This window comes from Lupinus angustifolius, chromosome LG09 (assembly GCF_001865875.1).
Source record: "Lupinus angustifolius cultivar Tanjil chromosome LG09, LupAngTanjil_v1.0, whole genome shotgun sequence".
NCBI classification, from domain to species: domain Eukaryota; kingdom Viridiplantae; phylum Streptophyta; class Magnoliopsida; order Fabales; family Fabaceae; genus Lupinus; species Lupinus angustifolius.
Genome location: NC_032017.1, coordinates 19,274,967 through 19,294,168, shown reverse-complemented (window position 1 = coordinate 19,294,168; position 19,202 = coordinate 19,274,967). Strand labels below are relative to the sequence as shown.

Here is a 19,202-nt window from a genome sequence, read left to right as displayed (position 1 = left end):
ATATAAAATCCGTATGATTCTCGGTGACAACGTTTTTTATTCCAAAATGTTAGGAAATTGGCCGGTCATATGAATTGAGCAATATTGAGTTTAAAGATAAGCCACTAAACTAAACTTCACTTATAGTCGAAAATTGTAGGAATTGATAACAAGACATGCACAAACAGAATAACGATTAAATATCCACAATTACTTTTTATAATCACATGCAAAAAATGGTATTCCTGACAACAAAAGTATGTGTACGTTCGAAATAGTTGGATAGATACATATGTAATAGAAACAACCAATCATACATTTTCACTTCAATAAAATAACAATTTTAAATAAAGAACAAGGTTCTTAGTTCCAATTATTTTAATGAAATAAAAGTTTTTGATTGACTATGACCGATAGATATCATAACTATACAAGATTTATGAACACGCTTGAGATGAGAGAGAGAAAGAAAGTAGTTTCCATTTTGGTTGGGTTTGGGGTCCCACAGTTCAACACTTACATGAGTGGAAGCATCAGCATAAGGGGTCGACTATGACCGATGAAGATCGTATATTTTTATTCATGTCTTGATTTGTGTTTTCATCGAATTAAAAAGTTTTATTTTATTAACAATATATATCATAAAACAGAAATTTATATATTTATATTATTTTATAAAATTTGATTAACTAGGAATTTGCATGATTTTCTTAAGAAGAATGATCCTGGTTCAAATATGGCATGGTGAGGAACTCCAAATTAAAGTTTTTGACAAATAATAATTTTAGGAAACTTGTAACTTTATTTTAAAAAGTTCTTATTGTGTGAAAACTAATTTTTAAAAACCTATTTGAAGTGCAAATATCAAGAAGATTATTTAGTTATGCTATTTAGAAACATTGATCTATACATTCAGGTTGAGTTTGGTGAATAATTCATTAATTTGTTACTTAGTGATTATAGATTACAAACTCAAATTCTGAAAACTGCTCTAAAAGTTGGTTCATTAGGCCACCCTACACTCTAATCTATGCATTATATCATGTTAAATTTGTGCAATTTTTGGTATCTAACTATGAAATAGTTTTGTTAAAATGTCTATACATCTATAAAAAGATGTGATGAATAATTGATGTGTTAAAAAGTATATATTTTAAAGATTGAGGAGAGATCCATTTACATCCAAATTTAAGTTACACTAGTTACAGTCAATCTCAGTTATTTATCCTCATAAATCTAATGGACCATTTAATCTGTTAAATTTAAGTAAATGAATGACTAAAGTTGAGTATAACTGATATAACTTAATTTTGGTATACCTCCTTTTTGTACATAAATTATTGAAGGTAGAAAGAGATAGAGAGGAGTGGTAGGAGAGAATAGTTCCCTTTATTAGGGTGGTGAAGGTGAGAAGGTGATAGAAGAGAGTGACACACTTTTAGCTTTCTGAAAAAAGTGATAATTTCTAAATTTGGAAAAAAGGAAAAGTTTGCAGAAGCAAAGTTAGGGACATGAGTCATGAAAGTAAGTGTTACTATTTTTAGGCCAGACCACAAGACAACTTATACGATACCTATTGCTGTCTCACTTTTCTATACGCCTTTCATCTATGTGCGCCCAATTAGAGCGCCTAAGTTTTTATTCTATTATTTATTCACTAAAAAACATTATGGTATAAATATGAACATTTTAATGTTTGGCAGTTATTTTTAATAAAATCTAAATATTAAACTAATTGAGAGGAGACTAAACATATAATTTCTATCTATCAAGGACTAAACTAAGTAAATGAGACGCTTCAGAACCATGAAATACATTTGTGAGATGACTCTAAAACATTTCATTTCCTTTCCTTTCTCTCCAAAACCTACCTCACAAACACGGATTTACTCATTAATTGAATAATTGAAACCACAAATGGAAAATAATTAGAGGAGTGGATCAATCCATGTCATTTTGCATGACAGGAATAACATTGAGAAAAGCACCATCATTTTGAACTCATGGAAGATTAGAATCAAAATTGCATTAGATGGTGCTAGGGGAAGTGAGTATATTCACAATTACTAAGCAGTGTCACATAGATGTCAAGTCCTCAACCATACTTGTATGTTCAAATTGGACTATTTTGAAAACTTTTGTTGGATTGATTGCATGATGTATAAAGTCAATTTGGTTGAGGACTTAGACTGAAATGAGAGGCCTAATATGCCTCAAATTGTTACTAACTTAGTAACTTGGAAATGAGATTAGCTTTTGTTTATGGCAGCCCTGTTAGTTTCTTTATAACTTCTTCTCTGCTCCTTTTATTGAAAAATCCATCCTTCAAAAGATTCACAAAACTATTTTACTTTGTTCCACTTTGATATCCTTTACTTATATTTCAGATGCTTAAAAATTAAGTTAATTTTTGTTGTTGTGCATTGATCATAGTGACAACTTGTTAGCACTAGCAACAAAATCTATTATGAATTTATAATCCAATGGAAGCTTGTTTGGGATTTGGAATCTATAATCAATTATAAAACATAATGACTCCATAAGAAGAAGCAATAGTTCATATTCCATGAATAACAGCAGCCCTTATGAGCAAAATGCAATTATTGTTTACATCTTTTCTTTTTCCTTTTATGATACAAGCAACATCATCATAAACCTATATTTCTATGCATTGGTGTTGTTCACAAATTGAAACTGGAGTAGAAGCCTTACAGAATTGTAAAGTTCACCTTTGCGGTCATATAAGCGAACGGCGCGGATGCCTTCTGTTAACTCAAATACAGGTAAACATGTTTGTCCACCAAAATCAGGTTTTCCAGAAAAGTCACGCTCGCCAACTTTTATGTACAAGAGGGCCAATTCTGGAACAGTTAATGGAAAGCTGAGCAACTCATTCCATACAGGTACCCATTCATCTTCTATTGTCCTAGTTTCTTTGGTAGCTATATCAGCAGGGACACCATGAATATCAACCTGCATATAGATCATTCATTATTTGTTATGTACTTATTTTGCATGGTTGTAAGGTTTACACATTTTATTTTATGTAGTTCAAATAACATTTTTTAGTTTGGAAGATGCCAAAGTACTACCTTTACATAGAAGTCGGGAGGAGAATAAAGATCGAAGTGTGTTCGGCCAAAATCTGATTGCCACCCTTCGCCCATGTATACCAAAACCTGCTTTGTCATCATAGATTCATAGATAAATCAGAGGTGGCTCAAGTACATGAAGTAGAAGGAAGATAATTGTAGTAGTTTCAAATATGGAGTAGATGTCCACATTCCCTTCACCTGCAGAGTTTTCTGTATTGATCGGGTTTCTCTAGGATCAAAACCCTTATCAACATTCAACAAGATGTCGGGTTTCTTCACATAACCACACCCACCATTGGCTTTGAACATTCCTTGCATAATATTAAGAAAGTGATCATGTCCCTTCAAGGAAAAGAAATGCAAGTAAAAAAAGGAAATCCATGAGATAAACCTGTTTTATATCAATTCTAAATAATGCAAGCAGAATCCAAGTTACTTAGAATTGCATGTATTATACAGAATGTAGGTGAGATCATCTCCATGTGGTTCTTGACTGAAAAATGCAGGGCAGATTATGTAGGTAACTAGAATTATGCCTTTACATTATTCTGCATTATGAACTTCTCTCCAGATCATATAGGATAAAGAAGTAAACACCATTTACCAAAGGATGGGGCTTGTTGCTCTGAACACTAGTCTCTCGGGTTAATGAAAAAAACTTACTTTGCTAGGACTTTAGTGATCTTTGTTTTATTCATGTTGTTAGGTTGTTATTTTGCTTACCATAATTGTTTGTGGGTGTTTATGTAGCTCCTAGAATTTATGCTCCTGACAATGGTATTGTGCATCAAGTTATCATAATATCAATAGTAGTAGTGTGAAGCCAGTTCCTATCTTATGTTTAGAGAAGGTTGGTCATAAAGATTCCTTTGAATGAACCTCCTTTTAAACCTCATGTGTGCCATCTTTTTGCCACAGAACTACTTCCTTGATAGTTATAACTAAACGATAACATCAAATTCAAATTATAGCTCATATTTATCTTTATCAATTGCCATACATGTAGCAAACAAAGCATGGTTATCTGGTATGCATCATGGGTACTGGTACGTGATTCATTTGGATATACAGTTCGACATTTTTTAAATTAATTTTATGAGATCCTCTTTATGACGAACCCGGTATATGGTAGGATGATACGTAGGGTAAATGAGATAAGTATGTAACTATGAAACAAAGTCTAACCTGCATATTAAATGCTACCATTTGAGCTCCATGCATCCATCCAGTCATAGGGTCATAATTAGATGAGTCCACTCGCATACCCTTTGGATATATTCTAACCAAATTTGTTTGTGTGAACCTAAAGCATGAAACAAAGTCACTATTGTGATTGTGGAATAGATTGTAAAGTAAAATAGTAAGCGTGTCTGGCAAGAGTAAGCATGCATGATCTTAGACTCAGTCACTCAGCATTTGTCAAAAATATTGAAATCACCTGACTATGTCAGTTCCATATTTTATAGCAATATCTTCAAGTTCTTGCTCACTCAAGCTAACACGCCTGGCTTGACCGTGATGAATCAACCAGTTTTCTATCTTACCTTTAGGTTTCCCTGCATGAATGGAAATCAAATCTCTATATCCAAGACCAATAGCATCATCTTCCTCACCCTGGTCATCCAAATCATCCTGCTGCAAAAGACAATAGAACAAAACTGATTAGGAAGCTCTTAAGAGTCTTAGTTACTCAACATAAGAAAAATGAGATCGAGTTATTGTGACCTTGTAATCGTCAAGGTTTAGTGATCTTTCCTCTTCTACCCTCTTGCCCTGAATGTCAGGAGTCTCTGGTGGTTTAGTTGAAATCAGAATTTTTCCCTTCAATGATTCCGGAGAACAGAATATCTCCATTTGTTGTGAATCAGGGCGATATAACATTTCTCCAAATATGTCATTTACCATCTACAATCAAATATATTTTCACCAAAAAATGCTCTTATTTTCCAAACCATGACAATATGGCCTAATTCATGTAATGGTTCTACAAACCTTGGCCACTTTGGCTTGAAGATTTGTAGTTATATGGTCTTCAAAAGTTATGACAACGGGATATTCAGAAGCATGAAATGCATAATCCTTAATGGCATTCAAACAAGCTTTGAGTTTCACCGAAGAAGTCAGTGTCCTACAACTCTAAAGAAAGTCAATTAGAAATGTGTCATATCAGTCTAAGTTGCAATGCACATGAAATAATTCAGTATTCCTAAATGTTTGCAACAAAAATATCCATGTAATCTTTGTTTTTATTGTCTTCTCAGATACTAGTAGTCTAGTACATATTACATTATTACTATAAAATTGAAGTATACCTCCTTGTATTATCTACTATACTTATGAAATCGAAATCCATACCCTCCATGGCGAACTATTACATCATTCTCTTTGCAACTTGGCCACAAATCCAGCTCAATTACCCTAACACCTTTCTTCAATGCCTCTATTATTGGATAAGTACTGCTTTCACTGCTAAGTTGATTCCCTGTTAAGTAGGAGTTATGGCCTGTGTATAAAAAGTAATGAGCCAATGGAGAATTCATGTCTTGGTGCACCTGATCCTGGAGGTCCAAAACACATTACAATGTGAGAAAACTTCAACAATAATCAGAAGGTTACATCAGTTTAACCACATTAAACTCTTCAGAACTAATGTTACCTGAGCAAGGGGACCATTAAGGTTGCCTAATAGATACCGAAAGAAAGCTTCGATATGAAGATCTTTTCTTTGGAATATGGTAAGGTGTTTGAGACTGTCAAAAATGGCTTGAACTTGCTTTTTGGTAGCATCACCACCCCTTTCTCCTTGAAACTGAACTAAAAAAGTGTACAAATCATCCATGCTCATGTTACCATTCTGTGAATATGCATCAAAGATAGTGCATATTTCATGAGGAGGTTCAGCCACCTTGAGCCTAAATATTCTCTTGAAACAAAAGCACACTTTGAAGTGCTGCTTAGACATTTGTAACCCAGAGACAGAACCCTGTCTAAGGCTTTTACTAGTTGTGTTGGTCATTGTTTAATATCTCTTGAGGGAAAGATAGAGAGAGGAAAAAGAAAGAACTATGATTTTTAAATTATAAGGAATGGCTTTCAGCCAAAGTGAGCATTTATACTCATAAAGTTCATAAGGAATATATGCAGAACAGTTTTAAAGTACATTATATTTAACCTTATCTCTGTAGCAAAGAAAGAGATTGCTTGAAGTTGGGTATAAGAGAGAAGAATGAAAGTACAGTGATGGTGATATAATTAACATCGTCACTTGTCAGGATCATGACATGGGGGGATTTACATTTGCGGTCTAGTTTGACCACTTATTTATCAAATTGGTGCACGATTTAAAAATATCATGGACTAGTGTAAGTCCTAAGAATATCTTTATTGTAGGACTCCCATATTGAATAACAACAAAACTCATTTGATGCTTACGCCATGAGGCATTCCGACCTAACAGAGAAAAGAAAAGTCGTGTACGTGTACATAAGTTCTTACGAATTACACCAATCCTATAATATTTTAAAAAGGTACACCACTTTGGTAAAAAAGTGATGAAACTGCAAGTAAATTTTCCTCATGACATCATCAGCCATTATTCTCAAGTCTTTAGAATTGCTTTTGGTGAACAATTTTAAGCATTCACTGTATGTAGAATATTTGACATATTCTTTGTGTAAAGGCATAAAGAAAGAGTTTCTTTGCATTCAAGCTGAGTAGAGGAGAATAAAACATACCCATCATGTGAATTACAATATCATAGTTTATTCATATTCCACGCCACTTGACAACCACACTGGACTTAATTCATCACTTTTGGTTACAAGTCTAGATAGTGGAATCCAAGTTTGATTTCAATTTGGAGAATACGTGTTTGTCCAAACTCAAATTTGTGCATTGTTCTTTCTTTCTTAACTTTCATAACTGACCCCAATCCCTATCAACAGCCACTATTTTTTTACCCTTAAACTAAAAGAGCACCGAATAATCAAATAAACAAAGCCTTAGATAAATCTCAAAAAGGGCTCTCTCATTTATCATCAGAATATGTAAACAGAAACAATAAAAAGAGGAGCATTTCCCGTTGATTATTTCTCATTATCTACATTAAATAATCAAGTAAACAAGCTATAGAACATTTGCCTATACATCTGTTGAAAGTTAAGACAAAATCCAGCTGACTTAAACCCAGAAAAAGACGAGAAAAAAGGGCAAAAGCAAAGTTGATTCAGAAAACAAGTTTTGCATGTAACATTATTGGTTTTGTACAGAGAAATATAACCTTAACCAAGTACAGAAGAAAAACCTAAATGAACTCAAATCGCATAAGAAGCCTAACTGAGTTGTACTTCTCTCCTTTACGGCTATAGAGGGGAACTGCACGAATGCCTTGCTTCAATTCAGAAACTGGTAAACAAGTTTGGCCTGCAAAATCATCTGTCTCAGACATGTCATATTCATTCACTTCCACTCTAAGTAAAGCAAGTTCAGGGACAGTTAAAGGGAAGGTGAACTCTTCTTCCCAATAAGGTATCCAATTATCCTCTAGTATCTTTGTTTTCTTCATTATCTCATCAGCTGGTACTCCAGCTATACCAATCTGCATCACAAATTGACTTATAAGCTCATGCAAGATGGTATAGTAAACTAAGTATTAATATTGTATTTTCACAACCACCAGTGCAGACAAAATTTGGTGGAAATTATGAATTGTAAAAAGATTAAAGCTTACAGAAGTTGACAGAAACGCATAATAACTATTGCCATAATATGATAGAGGAACTTACCCTGACATAAAAATCAGGCGGAGAATACATATCGAAGTGAGTTTGTTTGAAATCCATGCGCCATCCATCTCCCAGATACACTTTCACCTATCCAGTGAGATTAAATAAAATACATTGTAAGGAAAATGCACACTTGCTAATTCTATCGCTTTGACAATATTATCCTTTACCTTTAGTGTCTTCTTCACTGACAAGCGATCTTTAGGATTGAATACGTCATTATTTGGACCCACGTTCATAAGAAAGTCTGGCTTTTTGACATAACCACACCCCCCATTGGATCTAAACATTCCATGCATGAGCCAAAGATATTTGCCGTATCCCTGCCATTTGAACAAAAGACTTTATAGTCATGTTTATAATCACGACAGAAGTTCTGCTCCTAAAGAAAATGAATCAAGATAAAAGAGGAGAAGCATTGATCATCGCATAGGAATTTAGAGTACCATAACTCAATTGCATGCATCACAATTTGTTACAAAAAATTGAGAATGGATTGAAACTTCGGATGCATTAATATTCAGGTTCTAAGAAACTTGAGATCATGGTTATTGCAGTTTTCAATGCCATGTCAATCATAATGAATTTATGATCATGATAGATAAATAAATTATGCTAAAATAAAGAAATACACAGAAAGGAGCACAAATTCATCTTGAAAAGTCCAAGTGGCCCAACAAAATGCACAATATGCTTCCATTCAGAATAAAGGGAAAGGATGAACCTAAAGTGTAAACCTGCATATTGAATGCAACCATTTGAGCACCATGCATCCAGCCATTCAGTGGCTTGTAGTTGGAGGAGTTGAACCGTGTACCCTTGGGGTACACCCTCAAAAAGTTCTTCTGAGTGAATCTATTACACAAAATTAAAAGCACTACAATCAGATGGTTGAAGAATCTTTTGAAAATTGGAAGATTAATAGTAGATCATTTGTATACTTATGGTGGAATAATATATCTGATACTTGTTAAGAAACCTGATATTACCTAATAAGATTAGTTCCAAGTGACTCAGCGGCCTTTTCAAGGGATTGTTCACTTAAGCTAAGGCGTCTAACTTTGTCATTTTCAACTTTTAATGCCTCCTTCAGGCTTCCCTTGGGTTTTCCAGCATGAATAGCAATTAGACACTTATAACTAGAAGCTGCAGATGGGCATAGTTCAGGAGAACAATAATAGTAAGACTCATCATCACTCTGTTGATTTGGGTCAGAATCACCCTGAAAGAAAACAGAACAAAGTTGTAGAAGACAAAAGAAATAAAAGGAATAGAGTATTATTTTGAGAAAATAGAATTTTCTTTTTATTGCAATTCTTAGCTCACCGTATCATCTCCATTATGGGTTTTTGCCACATCATTGGCTTCTTTTCCCGAATCATCTTCATCAAAATCCTTTGATTTCATCATTTTTTTGGAATTCACGCTGATACTTTTAGCTTCTAGGTACTCTTTTGGAGGCTTTGTTGAAATCAAGATCCTATATTTTAATTCTTCAGGTGAAGGAAACTCTCTTAAATTTTCAGCATTCGGACAAAACAACATATCCCCGAATGTTTGTGTAAGCATCTAATACATAAAAAATATCATGATCAATTCCAAGTTTGGTGAACCTCATTGATTTAGTACTGCTTTCAAATATAACAAATTACCTCAGCAACTTTAGCTTGAAGATCTGGTGTGAGATGGTCTTCCAGAGTTATTATGACTGGGTAGGGAGAGGCAGTAAAAGCATGCTCTTTAATGGATTTCAAACATTTAATGAGCTCCACAGGAGTTGTCAGTGTCCTACATTCAAAGGTGAACTTAGGTTTCAGGTACATAATAATTTAAATATGAACATATGCAGAAGATCTTTATTTAGCATCAACTATCAACTAAGAGATTTAACTCAAACATCAAAGTGGATCCTTTTTGAAATGATATCAGCATAGAAAGGCAAATCAAGACTCAATAGTAGCCATTTTGAAATGTCTTCATCAGCAAAAAGTTTTTACAAAGATGAAATTCAATACCTTCCATGTAAAACATGCACATCATCTTTATTGGAATTGGGCCATATATCAAGTTCTACTACTCTCACGCCTCTATTCAATGCCTTTATAATGGGGATATCACTACAATCACTGCTGAGTTGATTGCCAGTGAGATAGGAGTTATGGCCAGTATAAATGAAATAACGGGACAATGGAGCCGTCATATCCTGATTAACCTGAATGATAAGAGGTTAACATTGCCAAAAAGTCAAAACTCATTCCTTACATCACATTGTGAACGAAGATATTTCATTCATGCAAATTAAACTGGGCTGGTAGCTTGTACAATGTACATTATTAAGTTTTACTGTTATTTGAACATTTCTCTTTCAAGACTTGGTAATCAGAAATGAAAAATACTAGACAGCAACACGTTTATGTATAGGGGCTGCTGAGTAAACAATTTTTTGAAGTATTTATTCATAAATTGTTTTAATTTAAATAAGCTAAACAGAGCTCATAAAAAGGTTATAAACTATTATGATAAGCAGTCTATAAGCTCAAATGTCCCCTTGGTATGCAGTTCTCATGGTAGAACTTGGATGGATGACTGATCCCTACATTTTATTTCATCCATCAACCATATCCTAATCTAGTTATAAAAAATCTGTATTTTAATGGGTTGTGTGACATTGATGGTAAGCAAAGAATGCGATGAAATGCAAGAAGAAAATATGTATGTAGAATTTTATTAGTTTGGTAAAAAAATATTGTTATATCACCATGGGCACAAAAAGAAATCAACCAATATGATAAGAAGAGGGATCCACTTACTCTAAGGAGCTTACTCCAAGGAGAGTAAGTTTTTTAAACTTACTCCAAGGAGAGTAAGTTTTTTAAACTTACTCCAAGGAGACTCCAAGGAGAGTAAGTTTTTTTCGAAAGGAGAGTAGGTTTTTCCAAAGAGAGTAAGTTTTTTAAACTTACTCCAAGGGTCTTTTAAACTTACGCTACAATTAATTCTAGAGAAATCTAATGGTTTGAATTAGTGAGTATATCTAAACCAGTAGATTTCCATAGAATTGATGACTAGGATAAGAAGTAGGTGGATCCCAGTGATGATGACAACAAAATCCCAGGAAAAAATGTAATGAGACAAAGGAAGGCGTTAAAAATGGCAATTTCTACTTGCTTTCTTGATCCGTAAGACAAGTGATTAAACAAAAAAAAGTGAAGTGGGAACATGCATGATGCATAGAAGAACATATATGTAAAATTTATTATTAAAGACAAAATTACTTGTTTAATTATTAATCTCTATATTTATAATTATAGATATGAATATATAAAAAAGACACATTAAAAATGTGATAAACGCATTAATTCAATCATCATTTTTTAATATGTTTTTATCTCTCATTTATTTCTTTCCACAATTTCATTACTTATTAGACCTAAATATAGGAAAAATTGAAAGATAACAGTCCCTATCCCCCATAAAACGGTGAAATATTGAAAAACTGAAACCAAATAAGGAAAAATACTTGTAATGTTGTATCTAACAAAAAAATGAATCAATAATTTAATGCATTTTTAGCTTATTATAGTAATAAATTTCTAAACGAAAACCAAAATGAGAGTGATGATGAATAAAGTAGTTGCATCGTTTGAACAGTTGATTGATACCTGAGATGTGATAGGTGGATTGAGGTGAGAGGAGAAGAGGTATTGATGGAAATCATCGAGGCTGAGATTGTGTCTCGCGAAACGACTAATGTGATGTCGTTTTTGTATCACTTGTTCCACCACTTGTTCACCATCTACATTCTCTCCTTGAACTTCACACATGAACTTTCCTAACTGATTCCCGTTCATGTGGGACCCACCTTCTGAGTACTTGTTGAACAAGTCTCTTATCTCCGCCGGTGGAACCGCCTCTCCCACCTTGAACCGCCGGTGGAAGCAGACGCAGATACGGTAGTTGGTCATGATCAGTGGTGAGTTTTTGTTGAGTTAAATATATATAAGAAAGAGAAGTAATTAAATGATTGAAACGGAAGAGTGAAGCACTTGATACTTGACTTTAGAGTTTCTTCAACAAGATCTATATTTTCCCTTATTCACTCATATTATAACTGTTGCTCAGTTTTATTTTGTAGGTATTCTCTCATAAGTGTTATCTTGAATAATCTAATTATCTACCTCTTAGTGAATTTAGCAAGGTCTTACCCAATTAGATAAACAAGTTGGTGCTCTATTAATAATCTATTGTTAATAAATATAAAGATGAGGGAGTCACTTATTCTAAGAGTTAGTTTTTTAAATTTATTTCCTATCTTAACCATCTAGTGAAATCCAATGATTTAAATTAATGAATAGATCTAAATAAGTAGATATTCATAGAATTGATGAATAAGATGATGAGTAAATTTAAAATATGATTACATAAGGTTAGGCAGGTGCCCATCTAGGACTACTCCAATCAATGGGTTTACACTCTACTTTATAATTAACTACCAACTGAAATAATGGCGTTAGTTATCTCCATAGTGCTTCACAATTCCGCCTACTCCTTATAAATTAATTGTTAATTTGTTTAAGGAGAAAATAAGTTACTTCTTTGTGTTTGATAAATGGATTTATTTGTGAGCTTATAAGATTGCATGTTATAAGCAACTTATATGCGTGCATATTTATCCTCTCATCTCTTTTACTATTTAATTATTCGTTTATTTTATACATTATCATTATATCATTTATTGACCTTTAGAAAATAATACAAATGAATGATCACTAATATATTGATTATGTATAAATATACTAACAATACAAGAACAAAGTAAATGTCAGTAGGACAGTTCTTCAGTCAAAAGAAATCTGTGTTCACATCTATGTTCACACATGGACAGCAAATACATCATACAGTTTTCTTTACAACTGTCAATTATCCTTGATGTGCGAGTTCACTTTCACTCACGAGAGACCATGCACGTCGACAAATCCAAAAGTGGAAAAAACGAGCAAAACTTTTTTCATAAATCCCACAAATATTTGCTTTTTTTTAAATAAAAAAAAATATATATATATATCCTATTACGAAGCCTCTTCAGTCAATTTGTGTCATAAATTAATAATTTATTTATTAATAATTAATTTATAAATGACTATATCACTTTCTTATAGATAAAATTCTTCTGCATTTTTTATTATGAGTAAAGCTTCATTGATATGAGCATAAAGGAGAAAAAAACTTAGAGAAGAAAAACCGTTTCACACTTGGCAAAAATAGGTTACTTGAAGCCAAGAAACCTGGAAAGCAAATAATTTCAAAATATAATTCAGAACAATAGTATTCTGAGCAATGACACTAATTTCCAAATATCTAACTTTGCCAAATCCAAATACAGCAAGATCACTTTCAAAACTCTTGTACACTGTTTTCAGATGGGGATAATCTATCCACAATGGTGTTTCATTCCCTTTCCCAAACCAATCATATATTAACATGTGGATAAAAGAAAATTTTTAAAGCAAAAAGTAATAAAATTGAGCACTTTGATTGGTTTGGGACATAAAATGGAACACCGTTTAGGATATGTGATCTCTATCCATTGTTATCTATGATGTTAAGAGTCCTCAAAGTCCAGTAAACATGGGACATCCTATTGTTTTTTTATCCAACTATTATATTTCTCTTGCTCCCTTCCCTATGTCACCAACATACTATTATTAACAAAATCAAATCTACCAATTTCATAGATAGAATATTGACTTCATTGAAGATTAAAACAAGTTAACAAACCCAAAGCTGATATCTTCATTTGCTTGACAGCAATAAATTCATAAAATGGGAGATTGTTGTGCTTCCAGCATCAAAGTCTGCTTTGTTGGGGGATGGAAAGCAAATTAAAGTTAAATTATTCACTCCTCCTTCATTCAAATATACTCCAGAATTCCAATACTTTATAGCTAGCAGTTGAATGCTAACCAACAATGACATTTTAGAATCTGATAGGCTGGAACCTTAGTATATGCAATTTTGGGGATTTTTTAGAAGAGCATCTAAATAAGGAAATGGAAAATACTTCAGTTTTTCCCTATTCTCTCACATGAGAGTACCAAACATATAGTTTTTGGTTACAGAATACTACTATGGGTTATAAACAAGGAAACTTCACTGGTTTCCCTTCCAAATAAAATCCCCCCAGCCTTTTGGGTGGGTAAGTCATTCTTTTGGGTTTATCTGCACACAATTGAGAATTGATAGTTGGCCCAGATGGTCCAACATAATGCAATCAACCATGTATGAATTTTAGGCATCCCAAACAGCAATCACTGCAGCTGACAGGCACTAGTGAATCTAATCCATCAAACTACATGAACATTTGGATTTTTGCTTCAGTGCAACTTGTCTCAAAGTTGAGTCCTAAAAAAGGCTATTTAATCTGATAGACTACACCACTTAAATGCCACATGCCAAGTATTGCAACAGCATGAGTGTCAAATTATATCACATAAGTTTGCTCAGCATCAATGAAAATTGGGCAGCAAAATGTCATCTAGATCAAAAAATATGTGTGGCAAAATGAGAATGATAAGGTGGTAGAGTAGGTATACACACCAAAGAAAAGATTAAAGACAGATGTATTCAGGATAGTCAGACTATAAGAGCAGAACCAGTCCAGGATAATATGACAGAAACTTATGAACACATATAGATAAGAGTACATATAGATAAGAGTATAGGATACAATACATATTTGATAAGTCAATATACATATTCTTGAAAAATATAGGATATTACGATATGTTTGGGATAAACATATAAAAGATGTGCATAAAATTCAGAAAACATAATAAATATATAATTATTGTCCGATAATTCCAAATAAAGAACATGCCTCTTAAAGACCATTAATTACAAAAAAAAATATTATTTATAAGAAATCATTGATTATTACCACAAGTAGAAACAATATTGATCTTGTTTAATACTCCATCATCATTTATTCTTCCTTCTCTATTCATACACATGTCTTTTCTCTCTACAATTTCAGTTGGTAAATTGAATGGGGTGTTTATTATGTTTTATGCAATACTTGATTGATTGCATTATTCACTAAGATTATGCAATATGAACTATTTTGTGATTATTTTTTATTTCGATGTGGTCCAATGCAACCTAATGTAGCTAAAATATGATCTGATATGGTTACACTGCGGCCACATCATTGTATTTCAGTATCATATCGCAATTGCAGTGTGATTCAGTTGCGGCGGTCACCACAGTATTGTGGCCGCATCACATGAAGGGCAGTCCAGAATTTGAATCATTGTGCAAAATATCATTAATTTAGTTAGTATCTATAGAACACCTCTAACAGAATTTCTATCTATGAAATTAAAAAAAGGATATTTTTATTAGTAATTTAGTACACAAATACATGCTACAATTACAATTAGGCTAAACGTGGGTGGGAGTGGGACTTGGTGTAAAAATACACCATCCCTTAAAATAAAAGAAATTTTCAAGGGATCTGCCTTATCAGGGACAAAAAAGAAGGGTGCTGGAGAATTGCAATGAGATCTAGAACTCACATACCATGATATTAAGGTTTACTATCAACAATTGGAATTGATTCGTCGTGGACAGAATTCAGTGACAGGCTTGTCCTCACATTATTCTGCTCCATGGATTTAGGAGAGCTTAGTAGATTCCACTCAGATTCTTGAATCTGACACTTAACTATGGCATTGGTAGCACTAACAACAAGAGATGCATAGAATTGATCTTGATCAGATGGCTTCCGGAACCCCTGCCAATCATCTCTTCTTTCTAAGTAGGGAAAGTCCTGCATCTTCCTTTTGTGCATCTCATCCTTAACCATCTGAAATTTAGCATCATACAAATAAAGCTCAGGTAAACATGGTACATTTTTTACATTGAAATAAATGAAAATATAAGCAAGTACTCTCAAGTCTCAACCCCTTAAGATTTAGCCACTGACACAGACACAACTGATTGAAAACAAAAATGAAATAAATAAACATAGCACCAAGAAGGCCAAGTGGCTATACGATAATCAATATGCTAAACCTAATCTGCTTTGGCACAAGAATATGAACATGATCTTCATATTTATTTCTGAAGTTTGCAGACACTTTTTTCAATCTTACCATGCTATTTTACAATGGGTTCAAATCCTAGAAACTTGCAAGGATAAAGTTGCATACATCTACTCTCCCCGTACCACACTAGGCGAGACCTTGTGCACTGGATTGCCTTTTTCTCACTACATTTGATGTTTATGTTTTTCTGCCTTAAGATTGACTAAGACAATATGAACTACAGAAAAAATATTATGAATAGCTGTTTATAGTTAAAATGAATTCATCACTACAAACTTAACAGACAGACTCCAAATCATAATTGAATTCTACTGTGAGAACATGGTCAAACATGGATCATGCCAGAATGGAAAATGAAGCACTTAAATTAGTTTTATTGGATGTTTTAGTTTTCTTTTAAAGTGGACCATACCGATAATAGAAATTCTTCAAACCAAGGCTTTTAACTGCATATCATAGAATTAAGAGATAATATGCTTTGAACTGCATGTCAGTACCTTGATAAATCAAGTTTTGAAATAATTTAAGCAAATCAAATGCATATAACTGTCCCTCAATGGTTATGATTATGGCCTAAAACTTCTTTTTCATACAGGATAATGAGATATGTCCTGCATTATTTTACCACAAACAATAGATTTAAAAGTTAAATAGTAATTAAGATATTGTAATGGCAAATTAATACAACTAACAAGTTGAAAGGGAAAAATACAACAATCAAAATTTGTAGCACAAAATGACATGATCACAGATTGAAGGATTCATTTCATTTTTAGTAGAAATTTAGTATAATTCTTGCTTCAAACAAACTATTTTAGTTTCGGAGTTCAATTTTATTCACAAATTATATAGTCTGTAATACTTAATACAATAGAAGCATAGAAGAAGTAAAATATTTGAGATGAACCTAATCCAACAATTACAAGTTTTCAAACAAACATATGCATTGGAATTCAACAGTATAATCACATAGCCATAATCTAAATATAAATTTGTGATAACCTCAAATGATTATCATTAGATGAAATAAACAAACCTGAAACATTGTAAGATGAAGATTAGGTGGACCAACTTGTGCCACAGCCAAAGAACCAAAGAAATTTCCCAACAAAGCAGCATCACCAACATCCAAACCCTCCACAATCCCACTCACAAAGCCACCCAGAAAACAATCACCAGCACCCGTTGGATCAACCTCAACCGCATCGAACGGTGCAACTTTCACCACGTCATCTTCCCACCACACCTCACACCCTTCCTTCCCTTGCGTGACCACCACGCAGCACCACTTCCTCACCTCTTCCAAATCCAACAACACCGCCTCATCGGAAGAACACTTCAGAAACCCTATTCGCGGCAATAGATGATAGAATCCGCTCTCCTTTAACGTCACTAGCTTCACGCGCCCTCCTTCTTCGGGATCGAACGTTCTGATCAGAGCCTGAATGTCAACGAAAACGACGTCGCATATGTCAAGCATTTTCTCAAGCGTTTCTGGGAGAATCTCTCCGCCAACACCAACCGCCATTCCGAATTTGAACCGGGTTCCGGAAGGGATATCATTGGCCCGGATCGGTTCGCATGAACCGATCCGTTTAAGGACTCGGTCGTTGTGACCGGGTGGTTGGATCGGGGAAGAGAAGAAGTGAGCGTGGAAGAGGGTGGTTTGAGAAGTGGGGACCACAATCGGAGGGTGATTTGTGTTGTAGGCGAAGTCGGGGCCCACTTTGGAAACGAGGTGGAAGGGGAGGGAGAGAGAATCGAGGATGACGGAGACGAAAGAGGCGGCGCCGCCGAGGGATTGAGCGAAGATGGTATTATCGCGGAGGAGGAGGTCGTGGCAGTAATTACCGACGATGAGGCCGGGAGGGGATATGGTGTTGGTGACCATAGGGAAGTGTTACGGTGGAGAAGAGGGATCATATGTTAAAAATATGAAGAAAAGGAATATATATGTGTCATGTTCACAAAGGAAGAGGACGCGCGCCACTTTCACATTTCTGATTTGCATGCATTTTTGTATACTTTTAAATATCACTGTAATTTCCTTAATCTTAGTTTTACCCTTTCGTGGATGTGTCAATTTTACCTCATTTCATGTCTAGCTTCCAAAATAGTATTTTATACCACACCACCCTCTCTTCCTCACATGTATAAGCCCAATTAAAAATCACCAAAAATAAAAGTCCAAGAACAATTCTCACATGCAATGTAGTATGGCTATTGTTCTTTATCAGAACACAAAGATGTGAACTATGATGGATCGGATGTTGATGAAGAGGTAGGAAGTGGTCGTCAAGGTGACAGAAGATAGCAAGAGAGTTGAACCCGCCGGTGGAGGTACCTGAAAAGGTTCTCCGACGATCAAGTCAGTATGTGAAGTAGAGAGAGTGAATGACAAGAGGAATAATATTAGAGAGTCAAGGAGTTGGGGTTAAGATACTTCCTCTTGGTGGGTACTCCTATTTATAGGAGTAAGAGTTGACCTTGGGTTATTGGCTGGTGGTGCGACGCATGACCGACCAAAGGTGTTGTCGAGAGCTGCTTTTCCCGTGTCAGGCGGTCTGTAGGATCGTACACTGTGCCCTTCTTGTCCTCTAGCCTGTGGTTGGTTAGGCTCCCGTTCTGCAACCCGTCTGTCGTGCTGGCAGGTAGGTTGGTGGAGTACGGAAGGCATGCTGTCCCCTGGGTCAACTTTGATGGTCCCAACTAGTGGGGCCACCTCGGCGTCTAAACATATGACCTTTGGTTCGCCGGATAGGAACAGCTATCTAGCAATGATATTTTATATCATATACGTAAGAATACTGATATGGTGTACAATAATTTCATAATTAAATTATTAAGCTGTATATTTGTGATATATAATAAATTTATATGATTGAACATATATTGCAAATATCATAATACTTAAGGTTGGCTGGAAAAGAATTTAAAAATTATGAAAAAAGTCATACATAAATAAGTTTTGACCTGTATTTTTTGGTACTATTAAGAATATTTCTTTACTCTTTTGGGTAAAGAACTAATTTCTTTCAGAATTCGTGGTTGCTTCTTCTAATAAGTGTCGATCCCAAGAATCGAACTTTGACCTTTTGGTCATCCAAGAGATCTAGCGGGACTTTACACCACTAGACCAATAAGTAAGTTTTGACCATAACATGATTTGATTATTTTTTATTGTTATTTTTCAATTTTGATTTTTTTGTTTCTCACATGTATCATCGAGACAATCATGT

At 34.2% G+C, this 19,202-nt stretch overlaps 3 protein-coding genes across 4 annotated transcripts; all 3 read right to left on the bottom strand.

Annotated features, from left to right (window-relative positions):
• Positions 2,542 to 6,234, bottom strand: LOC109356694 (phosphoinositide phospholipase C 2-like). Of its 2 annotated transcripts, none has more exons than XM_019600174.1 (9): positions 5,731 to 6,234; positions 5,430 to 5,632; positions 5,067 to 5,202; positions 4,800 to 4,979; positions 4,513 to 4,706; positions 4,260 to 4,377; positions 3,273 to 3,416; positions 3,072 to 3,158; positions 2,542 to 2,952 (listed from the first exon to the last, which is right to left on the bottom strand). In XM_019600174.1, exons 1-9 carry the CDS (start codon positions 6,088 to 6,090, stop codon positions 2,644 to 2,646), a joined length of 1,731 nt encoding a protein of 576 aa, XP_019455719.1. In that variant the 5' UTR covers positions 6,091 to 6,234; the 3' UTR covers positions 2,542 to 2,643. The 2 variants fall into 2 exon arrangements, with proteins under 2 accessions (XP_019455719.1, XP_019455718.1); XM_019600173.1 differs by having other exon boundaries at positions 4,513 to 4,709; positions 5,731 to 6,232.
• On the bottom strand, positions 7,081 to 11,973 carry LOC109356693 (phosphoinositide phospholipase C 4-like). The gene is made up of 9 exons (XM_019600172.1): positions 11,521 to 11,973; positions 9,874 to 10,070; positions 9,511 to 9,646; positions 9,185 to 9,427; positions 8,848 to 9,080; positions 8,596 to 8,713; positions 8,029 to 8,181; positions 7,859 to 7,945; positions 7,081 to 7,671 (listed from the first exon to the last, which is right to left on the bottom strand). Exons 1-9 carry the CDS (start codon positions 11,821 to 11,823, stop codon positions 7,378 to 7,380), a joined length of 1,764 nt encoding a protein of 587 aa, XP_019455717.1. The 5' UTR covers positions 11,824 to 11,973; the 3' UTR covers positions 7,081 to 7,377.
• Positions 15,229 to 17,924, bottom strand: LOC109357378 (inositol 3-kinase). Its single transcript, XM_019601306.1, has 2 exons — positions 17,000 to 17,924; positions 15,229 to 15,722 (listed from the first exon to the last, which is right to left on the bottom strand). The coding sequence occupies exons 1-2, from the start codon at positions 17,852 to 17,854 to the stop codon at positions 15,444 to 15,446; spliced, it is 1,134 nt and encodes a 377-aa protein (XP_019456851.1). The 5' UTR covers positions 17,855 to 17,924; the 3' UTR covers positions 15,229 to 15,443.